At 35.4% G+C, this 21513-nt stretch overlaps 2 protein-coding genes and 1 pseudogene across 2 annotated transcripts; 1 reads left to right on the forward strand and 2 right to left on the reverse strand.

The window, feature by feature from the left end:
- Positions 1 to 258: 258 nt before the first annotated feature.
- Positions 259 to 3675, forward strand: LOC145617032 (AT-hook motif nuclear-localized protein 7 pseudogene; annotated as a pseudogene).
- A 2346-nt stretch (positions 3676 to 6021) lies between these two features.
- Positions 6022 to 7644, reverse strand: LOC145617033 (uncharacterized). Its single transcript, XM_081671736.1, has one exon. It carries the CDS (start codon positions 7642 to 7644, stop codon positions 6022 to 6024), a length of 1623 nt encoding a protein of 540 aa, XP_081527862.1.
- Positions 7645 to 20136: 12492 nt separating this feature from the next.
- Positions 20137 to 21513, reverse strand: LOC145617034 (uncharacterized). The gene is made up of 6 exons (XM_081671737.1): positions 21279 to 21513; positions 21085 to 21166; positions 20907 to 20976; positions 20547 to 20639; positions 20394 to 20454; positions 20137 to 20303 (listed from the first exon to the last, which is right to left on the reverse strand). The coding sequence occupies exons 1-6, from the start codon at positions 21511 to 21513 to the stop codon at positions 20137 to 20139; spliced, it is 708 nt and encodes a 235-aa protein (XP_081527863.1).

Genomic DNA, 21513 nt, shown 5'->3' on the forward strand with positions numbered 1-21513 from the left:
GTGCTAAATCAAAAAAGTCAAACAATGGTCTTAATTTTAGAATTGCGATTAAATATATTTACATTTTAAATTAATTAAATAAATTCTAATAAATTAATCCGATACTAGAAATCCTTTGTAATTGCAGTCTTACTATAATCATCATACGTACAATTTAAATTTTCTTGATCTCGATGGTCAATCATTGTTATCTATAAAATGAAATTTCGTTTTATTTTTTTACTTAATTTTTTTTTTAATTGCATGATTAAATTTTAAATGAATGATTTAAGAAAATTGACTTTATATAATTGTGTGGTAAAAGGAGGTGGAATTGCAAACACAGCATGGATGGACTTCGGCGTTCAAGTCATAACGTTAAAAGCTGGAGAGGTATTTTATAAGTTTCTTGTTTAAGTACATTCTTACACCTACTTTATGTCATTAAAAAACTATATATATAAGATAATAATAATAATAATAAGCTGGAGAGGTATTTTATAAGTTTCTTGTTTAACTATCAGCGGATTCCACTTTCTCCTTATCTGCGCGTCAGGTTGCCTTATGGAAGTCCCAACAGGGGGATCACTCTTCGGCCTGGTTGCGGGCGGTTCCGATATCAGGTCTGGGTCAAACTATGAATGGTAAGACTTACCGCAGTGTTCTTTGCTACAGGTTGGGTGTTCCTTTGTTCTCCATTTCAACACCGTGTTCTGCTTTCTCAAGGGTTTTTGATGGGGATATTTATGGGGATCATGCAGTGTCTTGTGCTGGGATGGTGGGTATTAAGCATCGGCACAACGTTGTTCGTGACACTCTTGTTGATATTTGTTTTCGGTCTGGGATTTCTGCTCGAAAGGAGGTTAATGTTGGGTTAATTGGAGGGAATGACGGGGCTCTTCGACCAGCAGATGTGTTGCTTTATTCTTGGGATAGAGGCCTTGATGTATGTGTTGACTTGACGGGATCTTCACCTTTAACACTATTGGGGTTGTCTGACTTTGTTCCTGATCGTGTTGTGTCTACGGCGGCTCAGCGGAAGCGGGACAAGTTTGGGGCGCGTTGTAGGGCTATTGGCTACGGTTTTCTTCCTTTCTCCTTTTCTTCGTTGGGGGAATTAGAGAAGGATGCTATTGCGTTGCTGAAGCGGGTTCAGGCGTTCGCTAAAACTCAGGATATTGGTGCTCGTGCAGCTGCTCACATCTTCAGCAGGATCGGGTTCGCCATAGCTAGAGGGGTGGGGGCCCAGATTGTATCTCGGCTTCCCACTAATTTCTTGTAAATTGATTGACTTTGTAGGTTTTTTTTTTTGATATTTTTATAATAATAATAATAATAATAATAATAATAATAATAATAATAATAATAATAATAAAATTGTTACAGTTACATACTTACATTTAACCTAATTGTAGCCGGAAGATGTAAATGTATAATTGGACTTGTTTGTTTTTTTTTTTTTTTTAAGACATTTGGACTTATTTGTTGTAAGGTTTTTTTTTTGGGCAGGATATAGCAGAAAAAATCTTTTTGATTGGCTTGGCAGGGGGCCGATCAATTTTTGTTTGCTCTGCTATTGGTGAAATCTCAAGTGTTACTATTCGGCGACCGGGAATTGCTGGTGACGTCATTAGTTATGAGGTAATTATCAAGTGTCTATTAGAGTTATGCATGAAATTAATTATTTCGACAATTTCACCAAATGTCACTGAGTACTTAAAAAATTTGTCAAATGCCATCAAGGTTTTTAAAATTCACCAAATGCATGTCATTGAGCTTTTAAAAAATTCACCAAATGCCATTAATGACTAACGGTCGTTAACTCCGTTTGTCATTACAATTAAATCATGACACGTATCATGACAAGATTGGTTCATTTTAATTATTTATTTCAATAATAAAAATAATACTTTTTCTTGATATTCATGGCAAAAATTGCTCGGATATAGTTTTGGGGGTCATTTTGATGCTCCGTTTTGTTTTTTGAAAAATATTTCGATTAGCGTGTCATTATTTTTCACCATGAAAATTGATTGGGTAAGGTTTAGGGGGTCATTTTGATCCTTTATGGGATCAATTTAAGCTTGGAATAGACAAAAAAAAATAACATATATGCCCCGTTTTGTATGTTGAGATCGTAATTTTTTTCAGGAAAAAAATGCAAAACGGGTATTTACGTTATTTTTTTGCCAATCTTGAGTTTAATTTGTATCCATAAAGGATCAAAATGATCCCCAAAACCTTACCCGAACAATATTTGTCATGAAAATCGAAAAAAAGTATTATTTTTATTCATTAAAATAAATAATTATTGTGTATTGATTTTAAAAAGTAATGACATTTGGTGAAATAATTTTCCTAAGTAATGACATTTGGTGAAATAAGAATTGCATTAACGGAAAACTAACGTTCATATGCTATTAGTGGCGCGAGGTGTCATTATATGGTTTGTCAGTGGCATTTGGTGAATTTTGAAAACCTTGATGACATTTGGTGAATTTTGTAAGTACTCAATGGCATTTGGTGAAATAGCCGTAATTATTTTGGTAGTTATTAAATTGGGTTTTGAAAATCAATTTTTATTGCATTGACACTCCGTGTATTAAATTGACAACAGTATACATAAAAATTGATGTGTTATATATTTGATTGAAAAGAAGGGGACCGGATTGGAGGAAAGGAGTAGGTGGTGTAATTTTACGAGTTATCGACCCAGGTTGTGATGATTCTAATTTGCAATCTTGAGATATTAAAATGATCAAAGAGTTATAAAATGGTCATGTTTTGCCTTTGAAATATGTGTTCTACGAAGATTCTTAGTGCTCATGTTTATGGTCCTTTCTGGCCTTTGTGTGTGTTATATTATAAATAGTTAATTCATCATATTATCAATTTGTTGTACGCGTAGTTTTCTGTGCTTGCCGTTAGGTGTTTTAACATGCTTGAGATTTGTCCGAATGTTTTAATGGCTCTTATTATTATGTCCCCGAATTAATATATCTTGCTTCCGTTTGAAAGAAAAAATATCATAACAAGGATTTAAAAAAAAGGCTTTATATTTGTTACTTGGTTTACTTCAATGGTATTTTCTATTGTTGCGTAGAGAATTTTGGCATGTATTCTACAAATACGGTATTATTGATCATATTTACGGGTCTATGGTTTGATTAACTCAGCATTATTCTATAGTATTGTACTTGAAGTCATGAACATTGGCACAACTTGTAAATGGCCTAAAAACACTTTTTTTTAGTTAAAAACTTGAATCCGGCCCGAAAAAGCTCGCTACTATTTTGCGGGCTTGAGCATGTACAAGGCTTGGCATAACGAATATCCTTAAAATTGGACTAAATGACTTTTTTTCCCCTCTTTTATGTTGTATATTGGTGCTTTAGATCCATAGGATATGCACTTATAAAATTTATTGAAATGGTAATTTACTTATCTCAATAATCAACTTTGGTACAGGGTCGCTATCATTTATTGACCTTAAATGGATCATACCAAACAACTGAAGTTAATGGGGTCACAACCACGACTGGTGGTATAACCGTCTCACTCGCTGGCGCTGATGGTAAAATAGTTGGTGGCTTTGTTGATCGCTTGCTTATTGCTGCAACCCCAATTCAAGTAAGTGTCAATCTTTCATACAATCTCGGCCACAAACAAACTAATTCTAATAATCAAAAGGTTTAAACAAATAACAAACTTTGAAACAATTGAATTTCCCAAAATGAATACGTATTTTAGAGAAAATACAAACTTTGAAACAATTGAATTTCCCAAATTTAAATTAAATTGATTAATGGGAAATTGGGGGGATTAGGATAATTAGGCGGGAGTGAATGAGGAGGCTTGGTTGGGGTTTTGGAGGCTCCTCATTGATCCACTCTACAATTATATTATAGATATAAAGTATTAATTTCTAACAATTAATTATAAATTAATTATTATTAATTATTAGGCATTAATTATTACTCCCTCCGTCCCTAAATACAAAGCTTCATTTCCTTTTTAGGTAAACCAAAATACAATGTCTCTTTCTATTTAAAGGTTATATTATTTTATATTATTACCCTCTTTTTGATGAGTTGTCATTACTTTTTTGTACTTTTAACATATATTTCCTTTTCAATTATTCTTAAATTACTCTTTCTTTCTCTCTATCTCTCTCTAACCCCACATGCACATATCTACTTTTAATCATTAGTTTTAAAGAATTTACAACTTTTTTAATTCCCGCGTAAAAACAAAAAGAGGTTTTGCATTAAGGGACGAAGGGAGTACTTATAAATTATCAATTATAGATTATTACAGTATTCGTTAGTTATTAATTATAAGTTATTGATCTATTAAAAAAATTATAAATTATTTATTATTAATTATTACTAATTAATTGTAATTATTTATCATTAATTATTGATCATTAATTATTATTTACTAATCTTAATTAGTAATTATTAATTATTTATTATTAAATATTTTCTAATTCTAATTATTTAGTTACTCCACCCGTCCCTTAATTATAAGTTTGTTCTAAAAAAAACCCGAGAATTAAGAAAGAAGGATATAGTTGAGGAATATTAAATGTGAAAGATAAAAAGTAGAGAATATTTTATGGGAAAGAAAAAAAAGTAAGTAATTATATTTTTGGTGTATGTATGTTTTGTATGGGAAAGATAAAAAAAAGTAAGTGATGATGATTATGTGATTTTTAGAATTAGGTACAATATTTAGGGATACTTAAAAAGAATACAGGCTTGTAATTTAGGGATAGAGGGAGTATTTATATTAATAATTAATTATTAGTTCTTAACTACTAATTACTTATTGTAGTACTAAATATTAATAATGAATTATTATTGTTAGTGAAAATTAAGGTCATGAATGTATTTTTAAAGATGAAAAGCCAATAAAAAAACTAGTGGTGTAGGGTAAGTAGGAATATTGGGCCTCATGAAAATTATGGGCCGATCAAATAAATGAAATGGACTAGGCTTAATTTTTTTTTTTTTTGGACTAGGCTTAATTTGTATTGACATAAATTGTAGAATATAGGTTCATAAAATAGTTTGTGCTAAAATCGTTTATCAACCCAAAAATAATTTGAAACCTTTGAAATTAAATCCCGGAAAAATGCAAATAAATAAAATAAAATTTCATTAATAAATTATTTAAAAATATGGGGGATTACAATCTACCCCTCTTAAAAGAAGTTTTGTCCCGAAACTTAGCAAAAAATCCCTTAAAGTGTTTCGTCCCGAAACTTAGCACAAAATCCCTTAAAGTGCAAAACATTTGCATAAAATCCTTTCAAAATTATCAATATTATGTTGCTGGAACTCCAATTGTGTCATAATATCGACACTAATACCTTATCACCATCCCAATTTATGTAATTCACTAGATACGTTAATACTAAAATAGTTCTGAAAAACATAAAAACTCCACAAAAATAACATAAAATAGGGCAAAAAGCGCGAAATTATACGCATTCTACCCCCCCCCCCTCTTAGAGAACAAGAGTTACACCCTCGTAACTCTCCTGCCTTATTAAATAACTCAGGATATCTCTTTCTCGTATAGTCCTTGGCCTCCCAAGGGGCTCATGTTCTTCCTCACTTTTCGAGTATACCAAATATCATCAATAAAAATAACCACAAGCTTATCTAAATACTCATGGAATACTCGATCTATCAAGTCCATAAAAATTTTAGGTGCATTGGTCAACCCAAAAGGCATAATTGTAAACTTATAGTGCCCATATCTAGTCCTAAAAGCAGTCTTAGGTATATCCTTATTAGCCACTCTTAATTGATGATACTCCAAACGCAAATCAATCTTGGAAAACACACTAGCTCCCTTCAATTGGTCAAACAAAACATCGATCCTGGGTAGTGGGTACTTATTCTTTATAGTAACATTCTTCAACTCCCTATAATCAATGCACAATCTCATGCTCCCATCTTTCTTCTTCACAAAATACATCCAAAAACTCAATCACAATTGGCACATCTTCCACTTCCACCATATTACTCATTCTCAAGTGTTGCACACAACAAAAGAACAAAGGACACCCGGCCCCTTACCTACAAGTTTTGAAAACTTCATCGCAGAAATAATCCCAATACCATTTGGTTTCCAAAATGTCTGTAAGGCACAGTCTCTCCCAAAGGTTATCCTTAAATAAACCTTTTGTACTTCTTCACAATCAATCTTAGCTTTATAAGTAGCCAACCAATCTATTCCTAAGATAACAACAAGGTCACCCAATTCAAATTCTATAAGATCAGATGGAAAATAAGTCTCTCCAATCCTTAAAGGTAAACCCTTATGTGTCTTGGTACACCTCACAGCCTCACCAATAGGCAAACTAATAGGAAAGTTAATTGAATTTGGTTCAACTAGTCCTAATTGTTTCACTACAACAGAACTAGAAATAAAAGAATAGGTGGCTCTAGAATCAAACAAAGCTTTAACAGAAATAGAATGAATAGAAAAGTTACCAGTGATAACGTCAGAAGACCTTTCAGCTTTCGTTTTGCTGATCACAAACAAACGACCTAGAGTGACATTCTTTCCTTGATTCCCGTTGTTGTTGTTTCTAAAATTTCCATTCTTTCCATTCCCATTATGACCATTCGAATTCCCTCCTTGACTGCTTGTTGAAGTCAACTTGTTCCCATTCCCTTGTTGCTTTAATTTGGAGAAACACTCAAACTCCCTATGACCTTTCTTGTGACAGAATCTACACACAACCAAGTTCCCATCACAATCCTTTCCAGGATGATCCTTGCCACATCTCTTGCAGTTGTAATGCCTATCAGCTTGGCCATTAGTTCTAGATGATCCTCCATTATTTTGAAAATTCCTATTCTGGAAATTCTCGTTCCTTGGCTTCTTAAAGTTACCTTGGTCACTCGAATTCCCAAAATCCTTACGCTTTTCTCCAACACTTCCACTCTCAGGTGCACTCATGACATTCAAACTGTACAGGTTCGCTGCTCTCCCATACACCTTATCAAGAGTCTTAAAAGTCTTTCCAGCCAAGTCCTTTTGTAACTGCTTAGTTAAACCTTGCTCAAACCTTTGAGCCTTCAACTCCTCAGTAGGCACTACCTCAGGAGCAAACCTCGACAAGTTCATAAACTTGTTATAGTACTCAGTAATCGACATATTGTTCATTTGAAGATTGAAGAACTCTTGAGCCTTTTGTTTCCTTAAGAATGGTGGATATAACTTCTCCCTAAGTTTGGTTTTGAAAGTCTCCCAACCAAAATTTGCCTCAGCACGAAGCACATTTCCATTATCCCTCCACCAAATATCTGCCTCTTCCTTCAAATACATGGCAGCTTGATCCACTCTCATATTCTCAAGGCAATTCAAAGCAGCAAAGATCTTATCAAACTCCCTAACCCAATTCTCCAGAAAAGTTGGGTCTCCACCTCCCTCAAAGTATGGTGGCTTGACTCGAGCTAGCTTCTTAAACATCTCACCCGCAGGATTAGGATTATTATTGTGGTTTTGGTTCAAGTTCTCAGCTAGAAGCCTAATAGCATCAGCTAAAGCATCGTTGTTAGCCATCCTCCTTCTCTGCCTAGAAATGTAACACACTCTTAGGTCGACATCAACACGAAAGAACTCTACTTGCTCAATAAATCGCATTCATGATCATCAAATATATATATTAAGGTAGAAAGGTGGACACGGCCACACAATTGCCCCTAATAAGTCACTTTTAAAGGAAATGATTAGTAAATTTTAATCATTCCTACGCACACGAAAATTAAATAAAATAATTCCTTTGATTCAATTCTTACCAAAATCCAAGCATTAAATAATTAAATAACCACATACCAATAGGCACATAATTACATGCTTCACATAAACAACTCATTTATCATATTGCACAAAGCATCTCATTCCATTCCATATTACATGCTTTAATCCTTAAACATGATACTAAGTGGTCACTCAAGTTTGCAGCATTACATAAAACATACACAAATTAAATAACTTGCATGATCACTTCACACATGAATAAAAGCATAAATTAATTAATTACAATGCATACATAAATTAAATAATATTTTCTATACGCCTTCCTAATTCTACCCAAATCTCACCGGTAAATAAAATAAGCACACATGTTAGTATTAAAATAAATAATCAAATTCATTTTATTTCAAAATAAATAAATAATTCGAAAATATATAAAACAAATAAATACACTTTTTTTTTTAAATGCCGAAATTATATTAGAATAAAATAATTTTTGAAAACATAAGTTAACTTTAAAGAAAGTAGTTAAATAAAACTCATTAGATTTAAAACGTTAGGCGCCTAAAAACTTTAAATTAACTTTAGTGGTAATTAAATCGAACCTAAGCTCCCAAATACCAATTTGTAACACCCCAATAGTTCTCCCTTTTTCAAACAACTTAATTTAAATAAAATAGAGGAGAACCATTGGCATGTTACCGCCACGTGCTAAAACGTTAAGGCTTTATCAAAGTATCGCAGCGGAAAATCAAACTTTAGTATTTAATATAACATAGTTTAGAAAAACGAATAAGTTAAAGCTTACAAATTGGAACCATAAAGGCCCTTATTTTAAACCAAATTACTAATCAAAATCCAAAACATAAATGAAATTGCAAAGCATATATAAGTTCAACATAAGAATCGAGTACTCTCAATCACACCAATCCCTTAACAATGCATTTGTCAATTCCCTGAACTTCACATCATCAAGCTAACCTGTGCAATACTGATCCCCAATAATACAAGTGTAACAATTGGATCATCACAGGGTCAAAAGCACGCAATCAGCAAAGCTGAGTACGTACAAGCTACAACGTACCAAACCTAGCATGCTCAAATAATTAAACTAAATAAACATACAACACGCATTCGTTAATCAAGACTCCATACTTAAACTCAACTTACATACTAATCAATTCCAAACTCTTGACTCGATCTTTATATTTAATTCAATTAATTTGGAGTAAGTAATAGACGAGGTTGTCCAATCCACCAATTATTTTGGTCCCAAATGACCATTTAAAATAAAAGTTTAGCGCGATGCAAGAATGGGCGCGACTTCATTCTCACAAAGTCAGTTTAGGATCCAATCTAATTTTCATTATAAAATCAAATGTAAATACCAAAAGAAAAGAGGACATGTAGGGTGTGGTGAGTGCGATTTCGAGAGTCCCTGCTAGGGTTCATCATCCTAGCTTTCTAAAGCAATTGTGATCGATTTTCCTCTGTTTTTTAACCTGTGAGTCCGTTAACGCAATCCCAATTTACTATGGCTGATCAATTGGTGAAGGATTGGGAAAGATTAAAACTGACGGAAGATGAAAATTTGTGTTTGGTTGGTCGAGTGATGATGCGGTGGCCGATGGGCAAATTCGAAGATTTCCCTATCTCTGGTAGGAAAACTGCTGACAAGAAAGCCCTTGAATTTTGAAGCAATGAAAAGGGTCTTGAAGAATCTGTGGCGTATTAATGGTAATGTGGTTGTGTGTATGATTGATACTAACCTATTTGTCTTTCAATTCTTTAACATTGATGACAAAAACAAAGTGATGGAAGGGAGACCGTGGGCGTTTGACAATCAACTCCTGCTATTGAAAGAACCTAAGGCGAATGAGCAACCGTCGGAAGTTGAATTCAACTCGTGTCCTTTCTAGCAAGCAGATGTCTATTTATGTACCGTTTGGGAAGCGGAGTATGCAATTCGCGCGGGAGGTGGGAGATTATGTTGGTGAATGTCTGGAGGTGGATGATTTTGACCCTTTTGGGTGGGAGGAATTCTTAAAGCTCAAAATCTTGATTGATATTACAAAACTGCTTCGTCAGGGCTTAAAGGTGGCTGTTGATGATCATACATCAAAGTGGGTCGAATTTAAGTACGAGAGACTGGGTGACTTTTGCTATTATTGTGGGAGGATTGGCCACAATGATAAAGATTGTGACATGAAAGAAGGTAGGAAAGAAGGGGACTCACCTATTCTGTTCCAATATGGACCCTTTTTGGCTGCTTCTCCTTTACAAAGATCACGTGCTGCTGTGATAGAGAGGGAGAAAGAGAAGAAATGGTTGGATAATATGGCTGTAAGGGGGAGATTACAAACGACCAATTACAATGATCCCAAAGCAATCAGACTTGGACCACCAGGAGCTGCTAGAAAACTTCTTTTCTCATCTCCTAATGCTCACGCAATGTCCCCTCCGAAGGAAAGAGCAATCAAGTTGAAGGCCATGGCTGTTGAGGGGAGCTCTGCGATGGTATTGAGACTTGTGGTTGTTCATGTTGATAGTCAATCTGCTCCCTTAGTAGCACCTCATCATGATGATGGTGGGGTGATTGTTGATAAAGGTACTTGGCAGAACTCAAGGGAAGATTTGAAGGGGAATGCTAACAATGTGGTGCCAGGTGTGCAAGGCAAGAAAATTACCAGAAGGAAGATCACGACCAACGATGCTACTGACATGGATACTTCAGAAAACAATGGGGGGGGGGGGGATACAGTTGCGTAAGGGGAGGGCAGAAAATGATGACAATATGGAGCAGGATGGTAGCTTTTGTGTAGATAAGAAAGTGAAGGTTGGTGAGTTTAATTGTATTTCACAATTTTCCGTAAATAAAGTAGAGGGACTTGGGGATGTCCAAGCCCTCAAAAAACAATGAAAACTTTAAGCTGGAACTGCCACGGCTTGGCAACTCGTGGACAAATAGAGCTCCAAGATTTATGTTGAAAGATAGGCTAAATATTGTCTTTGTTATGGAGTCTATGATTGATGACAAAAGACTTAATAAAATTAAAAGTAAATGCGGATATGTGAATGGTGTATGTATTAGTAGTATGGGTAATTCGGGTGGCTTGGGGATGTGGTGGAAGGATTTAAATGTGAATGTTATCTCTTACTCTATACACCATTTTGCTATTGATATTCTCGATGAACATAATGTTGCAAAATGGAGAGCTATAGGAATTTATGGTTGGCCGGAACAAGCTAATAAACATTTAACTTGGTCACTTATGTCTGATCTTAAGGCGGGGTGCACTATACCATGTGTCATGTTTGGTAACTTTAATGAAATTGTTAGTTTATCGGAGGAAGAGGGTGGATCCCTAAGGAGTGAGAGGCTCATGGATGCTTTTCGTGATGCGATCGATAGTTGTTCTCTTCGAGACCTTAGTTTTAAGGGGAGTATCTTCACTTGGGAAAGAGGTAACACTATGGCGACTTTTGTTCAAGAAAGGTTGGATAGATTTTTTGTAACACCCCCAATTTACTAGCTAAAATAAACATGAATTAAAGGAAAAATAAACAACCTTTAAAATAAAATTGCGGAAGCATACACCTAAATTGGAGGTATTACTGCCACACTCGACAGCTTGTCAAGTGCTAAGGCTTACAAAATCCCAATAATTACAACCCAATACATCTAGGTGAGCTATTTATACACCTTTACAAACTTGTTATAACAAACTAATCGAAACACTTGAGCTCCTTTAGCTACGATCACCTGATCAACCTGCTAAAACAATCTTGTCTGCTCACCATTAAGGACAAATTCCAAAATAGATCGTCGCAGGGCCACCATAAGAAAAAGACATGGCCGCAAACACAAGTAGCACAACAAAACAACACACACGTCAGCAAAAAGCTGAGTAATCACCGCATATCAGAATACAAAGAATAATAAGATAATTAACATTACTAGCTCAATTAAATAATGTAGTTCAAAAATACATAGCACATTGTACTCTGAAAATAACCTTTATCAACTCAACCTCGAATAATAATAATCCTTTACTCTACTCATAACCAATAGTGTGCCATGCTCTTTGTTCTATACCTAGCCTTGGATATGGGTAATTCGAATAAAACCAACAAGTATAAAAACTTGAATACTCCCAATAATTAGAAAACAACTTGAACCAAACCACATACGGGCCAATTCCCACTGTAGGGGACCATAGAAAAATAAATAAAGATTGTACCTCATTCTTAACTCATGATCATTATCTCATTACCAACATACCAGGGACTAGGTTTATAACGCTGAGCCTCAAACCAAGAACAAAATAATAATCTCAACCTTTTTGATCTCATACATCGATCAAATAATCATAAACTTGATAATAAATAGTATCTCAATAATGGCACGAGTACCCAAATTACATGACAATTCGATTCATAAATATCTCAACTCTTAGGGTAATAATACTAGCATCCAAAAATAATCAAATCTCAACCCAAAGATAATACTCTGCATTAATAATCCTTAAACCTCGATAAAACAATACTCCCTATAGAAACAACATTAGAAACCCTAGAAATAATTAATCATAAACAATAAAAGTAATACGATACTCATGTACAATCAAATCATATAATACCAATAATCAATCAAATACATATACAAATTTGATCACATGAACTACAATTATAAAATTTACACATAATAATAATACAGAGTACAAATAATAAATCATATCACACATAATAATATGAAATATAATACAAACATCTCCAAAGTTTCGTGTGATTACCTTTCGACGAATCGCACATGATATAATACAAAGGGGACGAACTAGGTGGACAACTTTGCAATTCACGGTTTTAATCCCACAAACAATTATGTACAACTTCTCTCATGATGCAATTAACATATAAATCAATTAATATGATGGTGGAGATTATAGAATAAAACAAAACATTAAAGAAGAGTCAAATTGGGTTTATTGATTTATGCATGAAAGTTGCGCACAATCTAAGAGGAAAAACGGCTGCTCTCTCTTTTTTTAATAAAATATCTTTTGCGGGTAAAGAGTAGTTTATATACGCTTAAAATTGTAGAGTCCTATTTAAATTAAAATAGGGTTTCAAACCTTTCAAAACTCTAAAATAAAAAATATGAGATTAGAAAAGAATCTTAATAAATAAAAATAACTATTTTTTTAAAAAATATATAGTATAAAATTATAAATTATTCGGGTATTACATTTTTAGCTGATGAGGAGTGGTGTCTTTTGTTCCCGAATTTTGAAGTTCACAACGAACCTGCCAATTTTTAAGTCCGATTCGGATCATGCTCCCATTATTTTATCTACACTGAAGAAAGGTGTGGATTATTGTAGTGGGAATGCAGCCAAATTCGAATCTCTTTGGCTCTCAAATGAAAATTGTGGGTCTGTGGTGGAGAAAGGGTGGAATGATGGGGAGGGTTTTAGTATTATGACTAGATTTGCATTATGTAGTGAGGCTCTTGCATCCTGGGCTGCACTAACCTTTGGCGTTGTGAAGAAATAAATTCGAGAATTAAAGAAGGGAGCAATGGATGGTGGGAAACTTGAGAGGTGTAATGAACTTTTGGTAGAGCTTGAATCCTTGCAAAACTGGAAGAATCATATTGGCATGCCAGAGCCTGGGCTAATGAACTCAAAGATGGGGACAAGAATACAAAATATTTTCATCATAAGGCCAGTCAGAGGAAAGATCAAAATCGTATTGCATGGTTGTGGGGTGACAATGGTGAATGGTTAGAGCAACGAGCTGATCTGGAACGGTTAATTTCTGCATACTTTGAGAATCTCTTTGCCACTAGCTCTCCGAATGGGTTTTAGGACGCTCTTGAGGGGATAGACAATGTGATCACAGGGGAGATGAATGCTATACTTGACTATGAGCCGACGAGAGAAGAGATCAAAACTGCTTTATTTCAGATGCACCCAAATAAGGCCTCGGAGCCCGACGGTATGCATGCTTTATTTTTTCAAAAATTTTGGCATATTGTTGGTCCGGATATTATTGCTTTTGAGAAGAGCTGGTGGAGGGGGAGTGTGAATTTACGGGATGTGAATAAAACTTGCATTGTCCTTATTCCGAAATGTTCGGACCCGACGCAGATTTCACAATGTAGGCCTATTAGTTGTTGCAATGTGATTTACAAGATTGTTTCAAAAATAATGGCTAATAAATTGAAGGGGTTTTTGCACAAGGTGATCTCTCCTAATCAGAGTGCGTTCATCCTTGGGCGACTCATTTCTGATAATGCGCTGGTTGCTTTCAAAAATTTTAATTCTATGAAGCGCGGAGGGGAAGGTAAGAAGGGTAGCATTGCCATGAAACTGGATATGAGCAAGGCCTATGATCGGGTGGAATGGGTTTTTTTAGAAAAGGTGATGGATAGGATGGGTTTTTCGTGTGCTTGGATTGACACAATTATAAGTGTCTTGTAAAGTATAAATTTCGCTTTCAATATTAACGGGCAAATTTCAGGTTCAGTAAATCCTACAAGGGGGCTACGATAGGGTGATCCTATTTCTCCATATCTCTTTTTGTTGTGTGCTGATGCGTTCTCTACTCTGCTAGGGAAGGCGGCTAGGGAGAATCAAATCCATGGTGCTAGGATTTGTAAGGGTGCGCCTTGGGTGTCACATTTGTTTTTTGCTGATGACATTATACTTTTTGCTAGGGAAAATATTCAAGAATGCTCTGTGAAGCTAATATAATTAGCCAATATGAAAGAGCTTCGGGCCAAAAAGTTAATCTTGATAAAACTGAAGTTGCTTTTAGTAAAAAAGTGTGCACTAGTCGGAGGGAGGAAATTATTAACACCCTTAGAGTTCGTGAGGTTGCTAGACATGCGAAGTATTTGGGATTGCCAACAATTATTGGAAGATCCAAGAAGGCTATTTTTGCGGGTATTAAGGAGAGAATATGGAATAAATTGCAGGGTTAGAAGGAAAAAATGTTGTCTCAACCGGGTAAGGAGGTCTTGATAAAAGTTGTGGCTCAAGCGATTCCGACTTACATGATGAGTATTTTTAAAACTACGGATGGAGTTATTGATGACATCCATAGATTACTAGCCCGATTCTGCTGGGGGGTCTACGGATAAGGATAAGAAGTTACATTGGCAAAAATGGGAGGATTTATGCAAACCGAAAAAATCAAGGAGGCATGGATTTTGTGATCTTCGTGTCTTTAATCGAGAATTATTGGCGAAGCAATGTTGGAGACTTCATCATAACCACGGTACTCTTTTACATTCGATCTATATCAAAAGCTAAATATTTCAAGAACTGTGATGTGTTAGAGGCTAATTGTGGGTACGACCCGAGTTATACTTGGAGGAGTATGTGGGGTGCCAAATCGCTTTCTTGATGGGTTGAAGTGAAGGGTGGGAAATGGATGTGATATTTCAGTGTGGGATTGTGCGTGGTTTCCAGGTAACTCTTCTGTTTATGTGCCTACTCCATTGCCCCACAGTAATATGGATTTGAAGGTGTCAGATTTGATTGATCATGTGAGTAGATCGTGGAGGGTGGATGTGATTCAAGAGATTTTTTGTGCAGCAGATCAAGCCTTTATCTTTTTTATCCCATTTCCTTTTCGCTCTGCAAGAGATTGTATGTTCTGGTGGCATACAAAAAATAGGGAGTTTAGTGTTCGTTCGGCTTACTGGCTGGGTAAGCAAGGCTCCATGATTGCACAACCGACTGATGAGGTGTGGAAGATCATTTGGATTATAAAAGGCTCCCCAAGCTGATACATTTCCTTTGGAGAGCTTGTAAGGGGTTCCGTGCGATTCGAGAAAGACTACACTATCGACATATGATTGAGGACAAAACTTGTACCATTTGTGGGAATGGAGATGAGTCAATCATCCATGCTACTTTTGTGCAAAGCTGCAAAGGAGATATGGGCAACAAGTACCCAAAACCCCGTTGAAGCGCATGCGCCTTCAGAGTGTTTCAGCAATCGTTTGGTGTGGTTAGCATCAAATGCTTCAAGTGAGGTGGTGATATCTACGGTTACATTGATATGGGCAGCATGGTGGTGTCGAAACAAAGCCATATTCGAGAATGAGAGCGTATGTGCGGTTAGTGTAGCCTCAAACTTGTCCAAATCAGTCAGGGAGTATGGTGAGTATGCAGCTCGTGTGTTTATGGGTCAAAATCTTCAGAGCTTTCCTGCTGTAAACTCGTGGCATTATCCGAATCTTGGGGTGGTTAAAATAAATTGTGATGCCTATATTGGTAGTGTAACTGGGTTGGGGATGGTGCTGCGAGATGATGGGGGAAGGTTGCTTGCGGTTGCTGTCCGTCAAGAGAGGTGATGCGTGCCAATTATGGCACTCTTAGAGTAGATTTTCTTCGTATTTTTATGCTTGTTTTAGCCTTTTATTTCGTGTTTTTAGGCAATAAAGCTTGATCTGCATGCTTTTGTATTATTTTAGAGAAATACGTGCTTTTTAATGGCTTTCTTATCATTTTACGCATTGCTTTGATATTCTCTCGCTTTCTGGTTTGTTTGGCTTGTTTTGTAGGTGTTTCGGGATTTCCCGAGGCTCAAATGTCAAGGAGGAAGCCCAACACGAGTTTTGGAAGTCAACTAAACTAAGTACGGGAAGCTAGAGTACAAGCAAATCAAGTTGGTAGTGAAAGCTTAGTGGCTTGGGCAAGTTGCTTGCCCAAGCATTTGAAGAAATTAACTCAAGGATTTTGAAGGAGAAATTTCTATGTTGGGCCAAGCACATCGTCCCGCCCAAGCTTCACATCAAATTCATACCCGAGCAGCCCCGCGCATAGCCAAGCTGCCAGCGGCCTTGCTGCCTTGCCTCACCCAGCCTGCAGCAGCAGTGCAGCACAGCAGCAGCTTGCTGCCAGCAGCTAGCCCAGCCAACAGCAGCGCACCAAGTTGCTAGCAGCTAGCCAAGCACCTAGGCCTGACAGAGCAGCTTGCTGCCCTGCCTCGCTGCACCAACAGCAGCTTGCTGCCAGCAGCTAGCCTAACCAGCAGCGGCATCCCCTGCTGCCTTGACCAGTAGGTTACTGCCTTGCCTAGCAGCCCGCTGCCTTGCCCAGCAGCTTAGCAGGGCAGCCTTGCCTCTCCCTTCGCACGCACATAAGCTCTCATGCTCCTTGCTTAGCAGTGCGAGCTTGGGCAAGCAAGCCTTGCTTGGCCAAGCTGCCTGTGCAATTTGTGGGTATTTTCGGTCAGGCAACTTAGCTTGCCCAAGCCACCCGATTTTGTTATCTTTTTGCTTTCTTTCTTTTTATTATAAATAGCTTAGGCCTTCACTTTGTAAAAGAACCAAGTTTTAGCTTATATTTTCTCTCTTATATTTTAGCTTAGGTTGAGAGCTTCTCTCTCTAGATTAGGCTAGTTTAGGAGTAGTTTTAGAGAAAGAAAGTGAGGGATTTCAATGGTGGTTTGAGAGATTGAAGATTCAATGGTGACAATTGTATTGAAGATTTTCTTAATCAATCAATGAGCATTTCTCACTCTCTCTCCTCTTTATTTTCTTTGTTTAATTTCATATTGTTTGGTTGATTTTGTTGATCGGTTTTGATTGATTTTGATGATTCTATTTGTTTGATTGTTCATTTGATCATGTTTCTTGAGTAGTTTACTTGCTAGGGTTTGGGTAGACATGTGAGATTGATGGATTGAGATTGATTTGGGAATTTGAGTAGTTCTTGTGATTTGATTAAATTGATTCCTAGAGGTTTGCATGTTGCTTAGTTGATTGCAGTAGCTAACCATGATTGCTAGCATTGATTGCATGATTGAATTGATTGACATGACCACTTGATATCGATTTGATCATAATTGGTTGAGTATTTGATTATGTTTCTTCCTATTGTTTAGCACTAGAGAAATCTATGTTAGAGAGTATGAGGATGATTAGTTGAATGCTCCTAATTGCTCCTACTATTTGTCTTTGCATTGCTTGAATTGCTTGACTCCCTAATTAGCTTGGTTATCATGAATGTATGTTGATCCCCACTCCCTAGTGTTTCATTTGTTTGTTTGGTTCTTGGTTTAGGAAGTAGAATAGTGTTACCTTTCACCTTAGATTTCAACCTAGCTTAGGCGTTGATTAGAAATACTTGAGCATAACCGTTCCTAGTGGTTCGACCCTTGACTTACCTCTATACTTGTATTTAGGTTAGTTGAGTGATTATAAATTTGTTTGACCGTAGGGAGGATTAGTTCAATGACTTAGTTTTCCCCACGTCAAGAGGGCTGGGTGGCTGTCAGAAATGGCCGAGGCTGCAGCGTGTAGATTTGGTCTTCAAGTGGCTCTTAGACTTGGGTACTCTAACGTGCAATTGGAGAGCGACGCTTCGAACATTATTTAAGGGATCAAGAAGAAGGCAGAAGGATTTAATCCTTTATGTTTGCTCCTAGATGATATTATTTCCCTTTCTCATTGTTTTGTTGGTTTTTCTGTTTCTCATATTAAGCGTGCGGGTAATACTCTAGCTCACCATGTCACTCGGTGGGACTCTAGAGGTTATAATGAATATATTTGCTTAGGTCCTTTCCCTCAAAGCCTTTTAGCTTTGGCGGAAATTGGCCTCCTTTAATGGTATCCAGTAGGTTTGCCTAAAAAAAAGGGATAGAGGGAGTATTTATTTTAACAATTAATTATTAGTTACTAACTACTAATTACTTATTGTAGTACTAAATATTATTAATGAATTATTATTGTTAGTGAAAATTAAGGTCATAAATGTATTTTTAAAGATGAAAAGCCAAAAGCCAATTTAACAAAACTAGTCTTACTAGCTTTTGTCTTTTGGAAGCAAAGCTAGCTTTTGTTATTATTAAAAAAAAAAAAAAAAAAAAAAAAAAAAAAAAAAAAAAAAACACCTGGCTTTATAGCCAAAGAAAAAAGCCAATTACCAAATATATAAAATGCCTGTATGAAAAAGCCATTAACCAAACAAGCCAAAAAAAGTTAGTCAAAATAACCGTTTCGCACTAACAATTGTTGTTTTAGCTAAAGATTAATCTATCTACCCAAAAACCAATAAATTTGACAAAAGGCGAAACGGATTTTAGAGAGAAACAACTATATATAGTTAGTGTTAAGTTAAATATTTCACACATGCCAATGCACTAGTTTGACTTTAATTTTATATAATTAAATTATAAATAAAATTTGTTTCAAAAATTATATTATTAAACTTTATAATAATAACTATCTATAATTAAATATGTTTTTTATTATATTAATAAAAAAAATTATATTTAAAGCTAATACATAAATAGACAAGATAGTCAAACTTCTTACAAGTCACTTGAGAGTAGAGGAAGAATGTAAGGATTTCCTCCTACTCTCAAGCAACTATAGTTGGTGAAACTCGAATTTGTGACCCAGAGGTCATAAGGTAAAATCCACACCAATTCCAGTTACTCCACCAAACTTGGTTGTTGTACATCACATCAACATATGGTTAGTGTAAAGTTAGACCTTAATTAAATACAGTTATAACGGCCTATAGCCCAATATTTTTTTAGCCCAATATTTTTTTAGCCCAATTTACTTTGGCCCATTATTAACTGATCCACTTATGATTTAACCTGTTACTAATTGATCCGCAATGATCTGCAATAACCATGCCAATCTTTGACCACTTCAATTTGTTTGCCTTATACCTGATTCCACAAATTGAAAGATTATAATTATTGTACATCATAAAATAACACCTGTAGTTTTGGCATAATACCATAATTTAGGGGAGTTTTTTCCCGAGTTATTAGAGAGCCACGTAAGATTTAATTTTCTTAGCGCCATGTAAGATTATAAATTTTAGTTGTAGTCAATCAAGTAAAAGATTATTATTTTCTTTTAGAATTACATAATTCAAATGCCATGTAAGCAAAATTGGTAACTGAGATTTTTAAATTTAAACTAATTAAATATAAAATATTATCTTTTGATTTTAGGAATTTTATCACATAAATTGGCAAATGAGATTTTTAAATTTAAACTAATTAAATATGTAACAAACTTTAGCACATAAATAAAATTTATCACATAAATTGGCAAATGAGATTTTTAAGTTTAACTAATTAAATATGTAACAAACTTTAGCACATAATAAAAAAAATATTTTAAAAAATTCAAACAAACCGTGCATCGCACGGGCTTGATGCACGGGCTTCATCTAGTTTAAGTTAATAGTAATATCCATTAATGGTACTTGATTACAACGAGCAATTTTGTAACCTAGATTCACAGAACACATCAGAATTTTCATCAATTACATTCACCAAATCTATCCTAAAGGGGTCTTTTTGATTAATATTTTTCGCCTTGACATCAAAATTAACCTGTTACACCAGAAAAGCCCCTGCATGATGTAGAACATTAGAATAATAGTTCCAATCAGGATGTTTTGGCCCTATAGCAGGCTGTCCGAAACGATACCCTTTGACATATGATGGAACATTCTCAGCATGTGCTAAGCCTTCTAAATAAGAACACAATTCCCTCTTTGGATCTTGTTAGAACGAAAACAAAATAATTAATTAATTAAACTCATAAATCATCCAAAATCTTTGTATTTGGTAAACTTGATTTAGTTTCTTACCTAGAAAATCATCAGTCAAATTTCCTGCATCATACTTCTTGGGATATATGCCAGTGTTTGGCTGCAAGGACAAGATTTTCGCTTTCATTTTAGCATGATCATAAGATTGATTTATCAAATTTACTGCTAGTTTAAAAATAAACAGTAATTTACCGGATTAAGAAGGCCTTTGTAAGGCTCATCATCTATCAGCAAAGTGTTTGATTCAGAAAACAGAACCCCTGCTTTTGAAGGAGCAGTTGAGGTCTGCCAAAGTTTCTTGAGCTCTTAGAAAAAAAGAGGCTTGTATATCTTCTCCTTTGATTTGAACCCGGAGTCAGTACAACTACGTTGGTCCTGCAATATCCCATATGTCAGGATTAAAATTCAAGCTAAACTAAGTAAAGTTGTTCTAAAATGATGCCAAGTACTCGATGGTCTAGTTATTCTTTGACAATAGTTAGGTGCAATAGATAGTTAAGCAAAAGACATACGACTATGACAAGGATAGAAATAATCGCAAGATAGACTAACCCAAATAAACAAGAAGCTGCTCCTCATCAATCCCTTGAAAGCACAATCAAAGATACCATCAACGTTACCCCTACATATATATTGATCACCATATATACGTTACATTCTTTATAACTCTACACATATTTTGTAAATGGTATATAATCTGATCGCAATGTATGGATTGACAAGAACTTACTCTTTAGCAGAAGACCATATTCCTACTTCAAATCTCTCGAGGCAGAATTTCATAAACTCTTCAAGAAAAGGCCTCTTATAAACTGTATAAGAAAAGATACAAAAAAAATGTTTAAAACTTTAAAGACAAGTCACTATTTTTTACATGTTACAAGAATAAGCAGTAAGTTTATGTGATCGAATAAAAAAGCACACCTAAGCGTTGGCTATAAACGCCATCAGGTTTTCGGTTTTGAGGGATCTCAGACTTGTTACCGCGATGAGCACGATGAATGAGCAATCCATTCAAATCAAGAACAAGCAACTTCTTTTGAACACCAAGATTTTTCAATGCAAGTAACCCAACTTTGTTTTCTTCTGTTGAATCATCAATATCAAGGTCATTGCATTTTGCATCCACGTCTAATGACAAACAAATAATGCCCGCCAT

Source organism: Chenopodium album, chromosome 26, assembly GCF_948465745.1.
Source record: "Chenopodium album chromosome 26, dcCheAlbu1.1, whole genome shotgun sequence".
Classification (NCBI taxonomy): Eukaryota; Viridiplantae; Streptophyta; class Magnoliopsida; order Caryophyllales; family Amaranthaceae; genus Chenopodium; species Chenopodium album.

What these genes read in the sequence shown, in the direction of transcription:
- LOC145617034 (XM_081671737.1), bottom strand. Translation starts at nt 21,513, where the DNA reads ATGGCGGGCATTATTTGTTTGTCATTAGACGTGGATGCAAAATGCAAT. An exon ending in CGTTTATAGCCAACGCTTAG is followed by an intron (nt 21,167 to 21,278) that starts GTGTGCTTTTTT and finishes TTTCTTATACAG; the next exon opens with TTTATAAGAGGCCTTTTCTT. An exon ending in GCAGCTTCTTGTTTATTTGG is followed by an intron (nt 20,640 to 20,906) that starts GTTAGTCTATCT and finishes AAACTTTGGCAG; the next exon opens with ACCTCAACTGCTCCTTCAAA.
- LOC145617033 (XM_081671736.1), bottom strand. Translation starts at nt 7,644, where the DNA reads ATGCGATTTATTGAGCAAGTAGAGTTCTTTCGTGTTGATGTCGACCTA.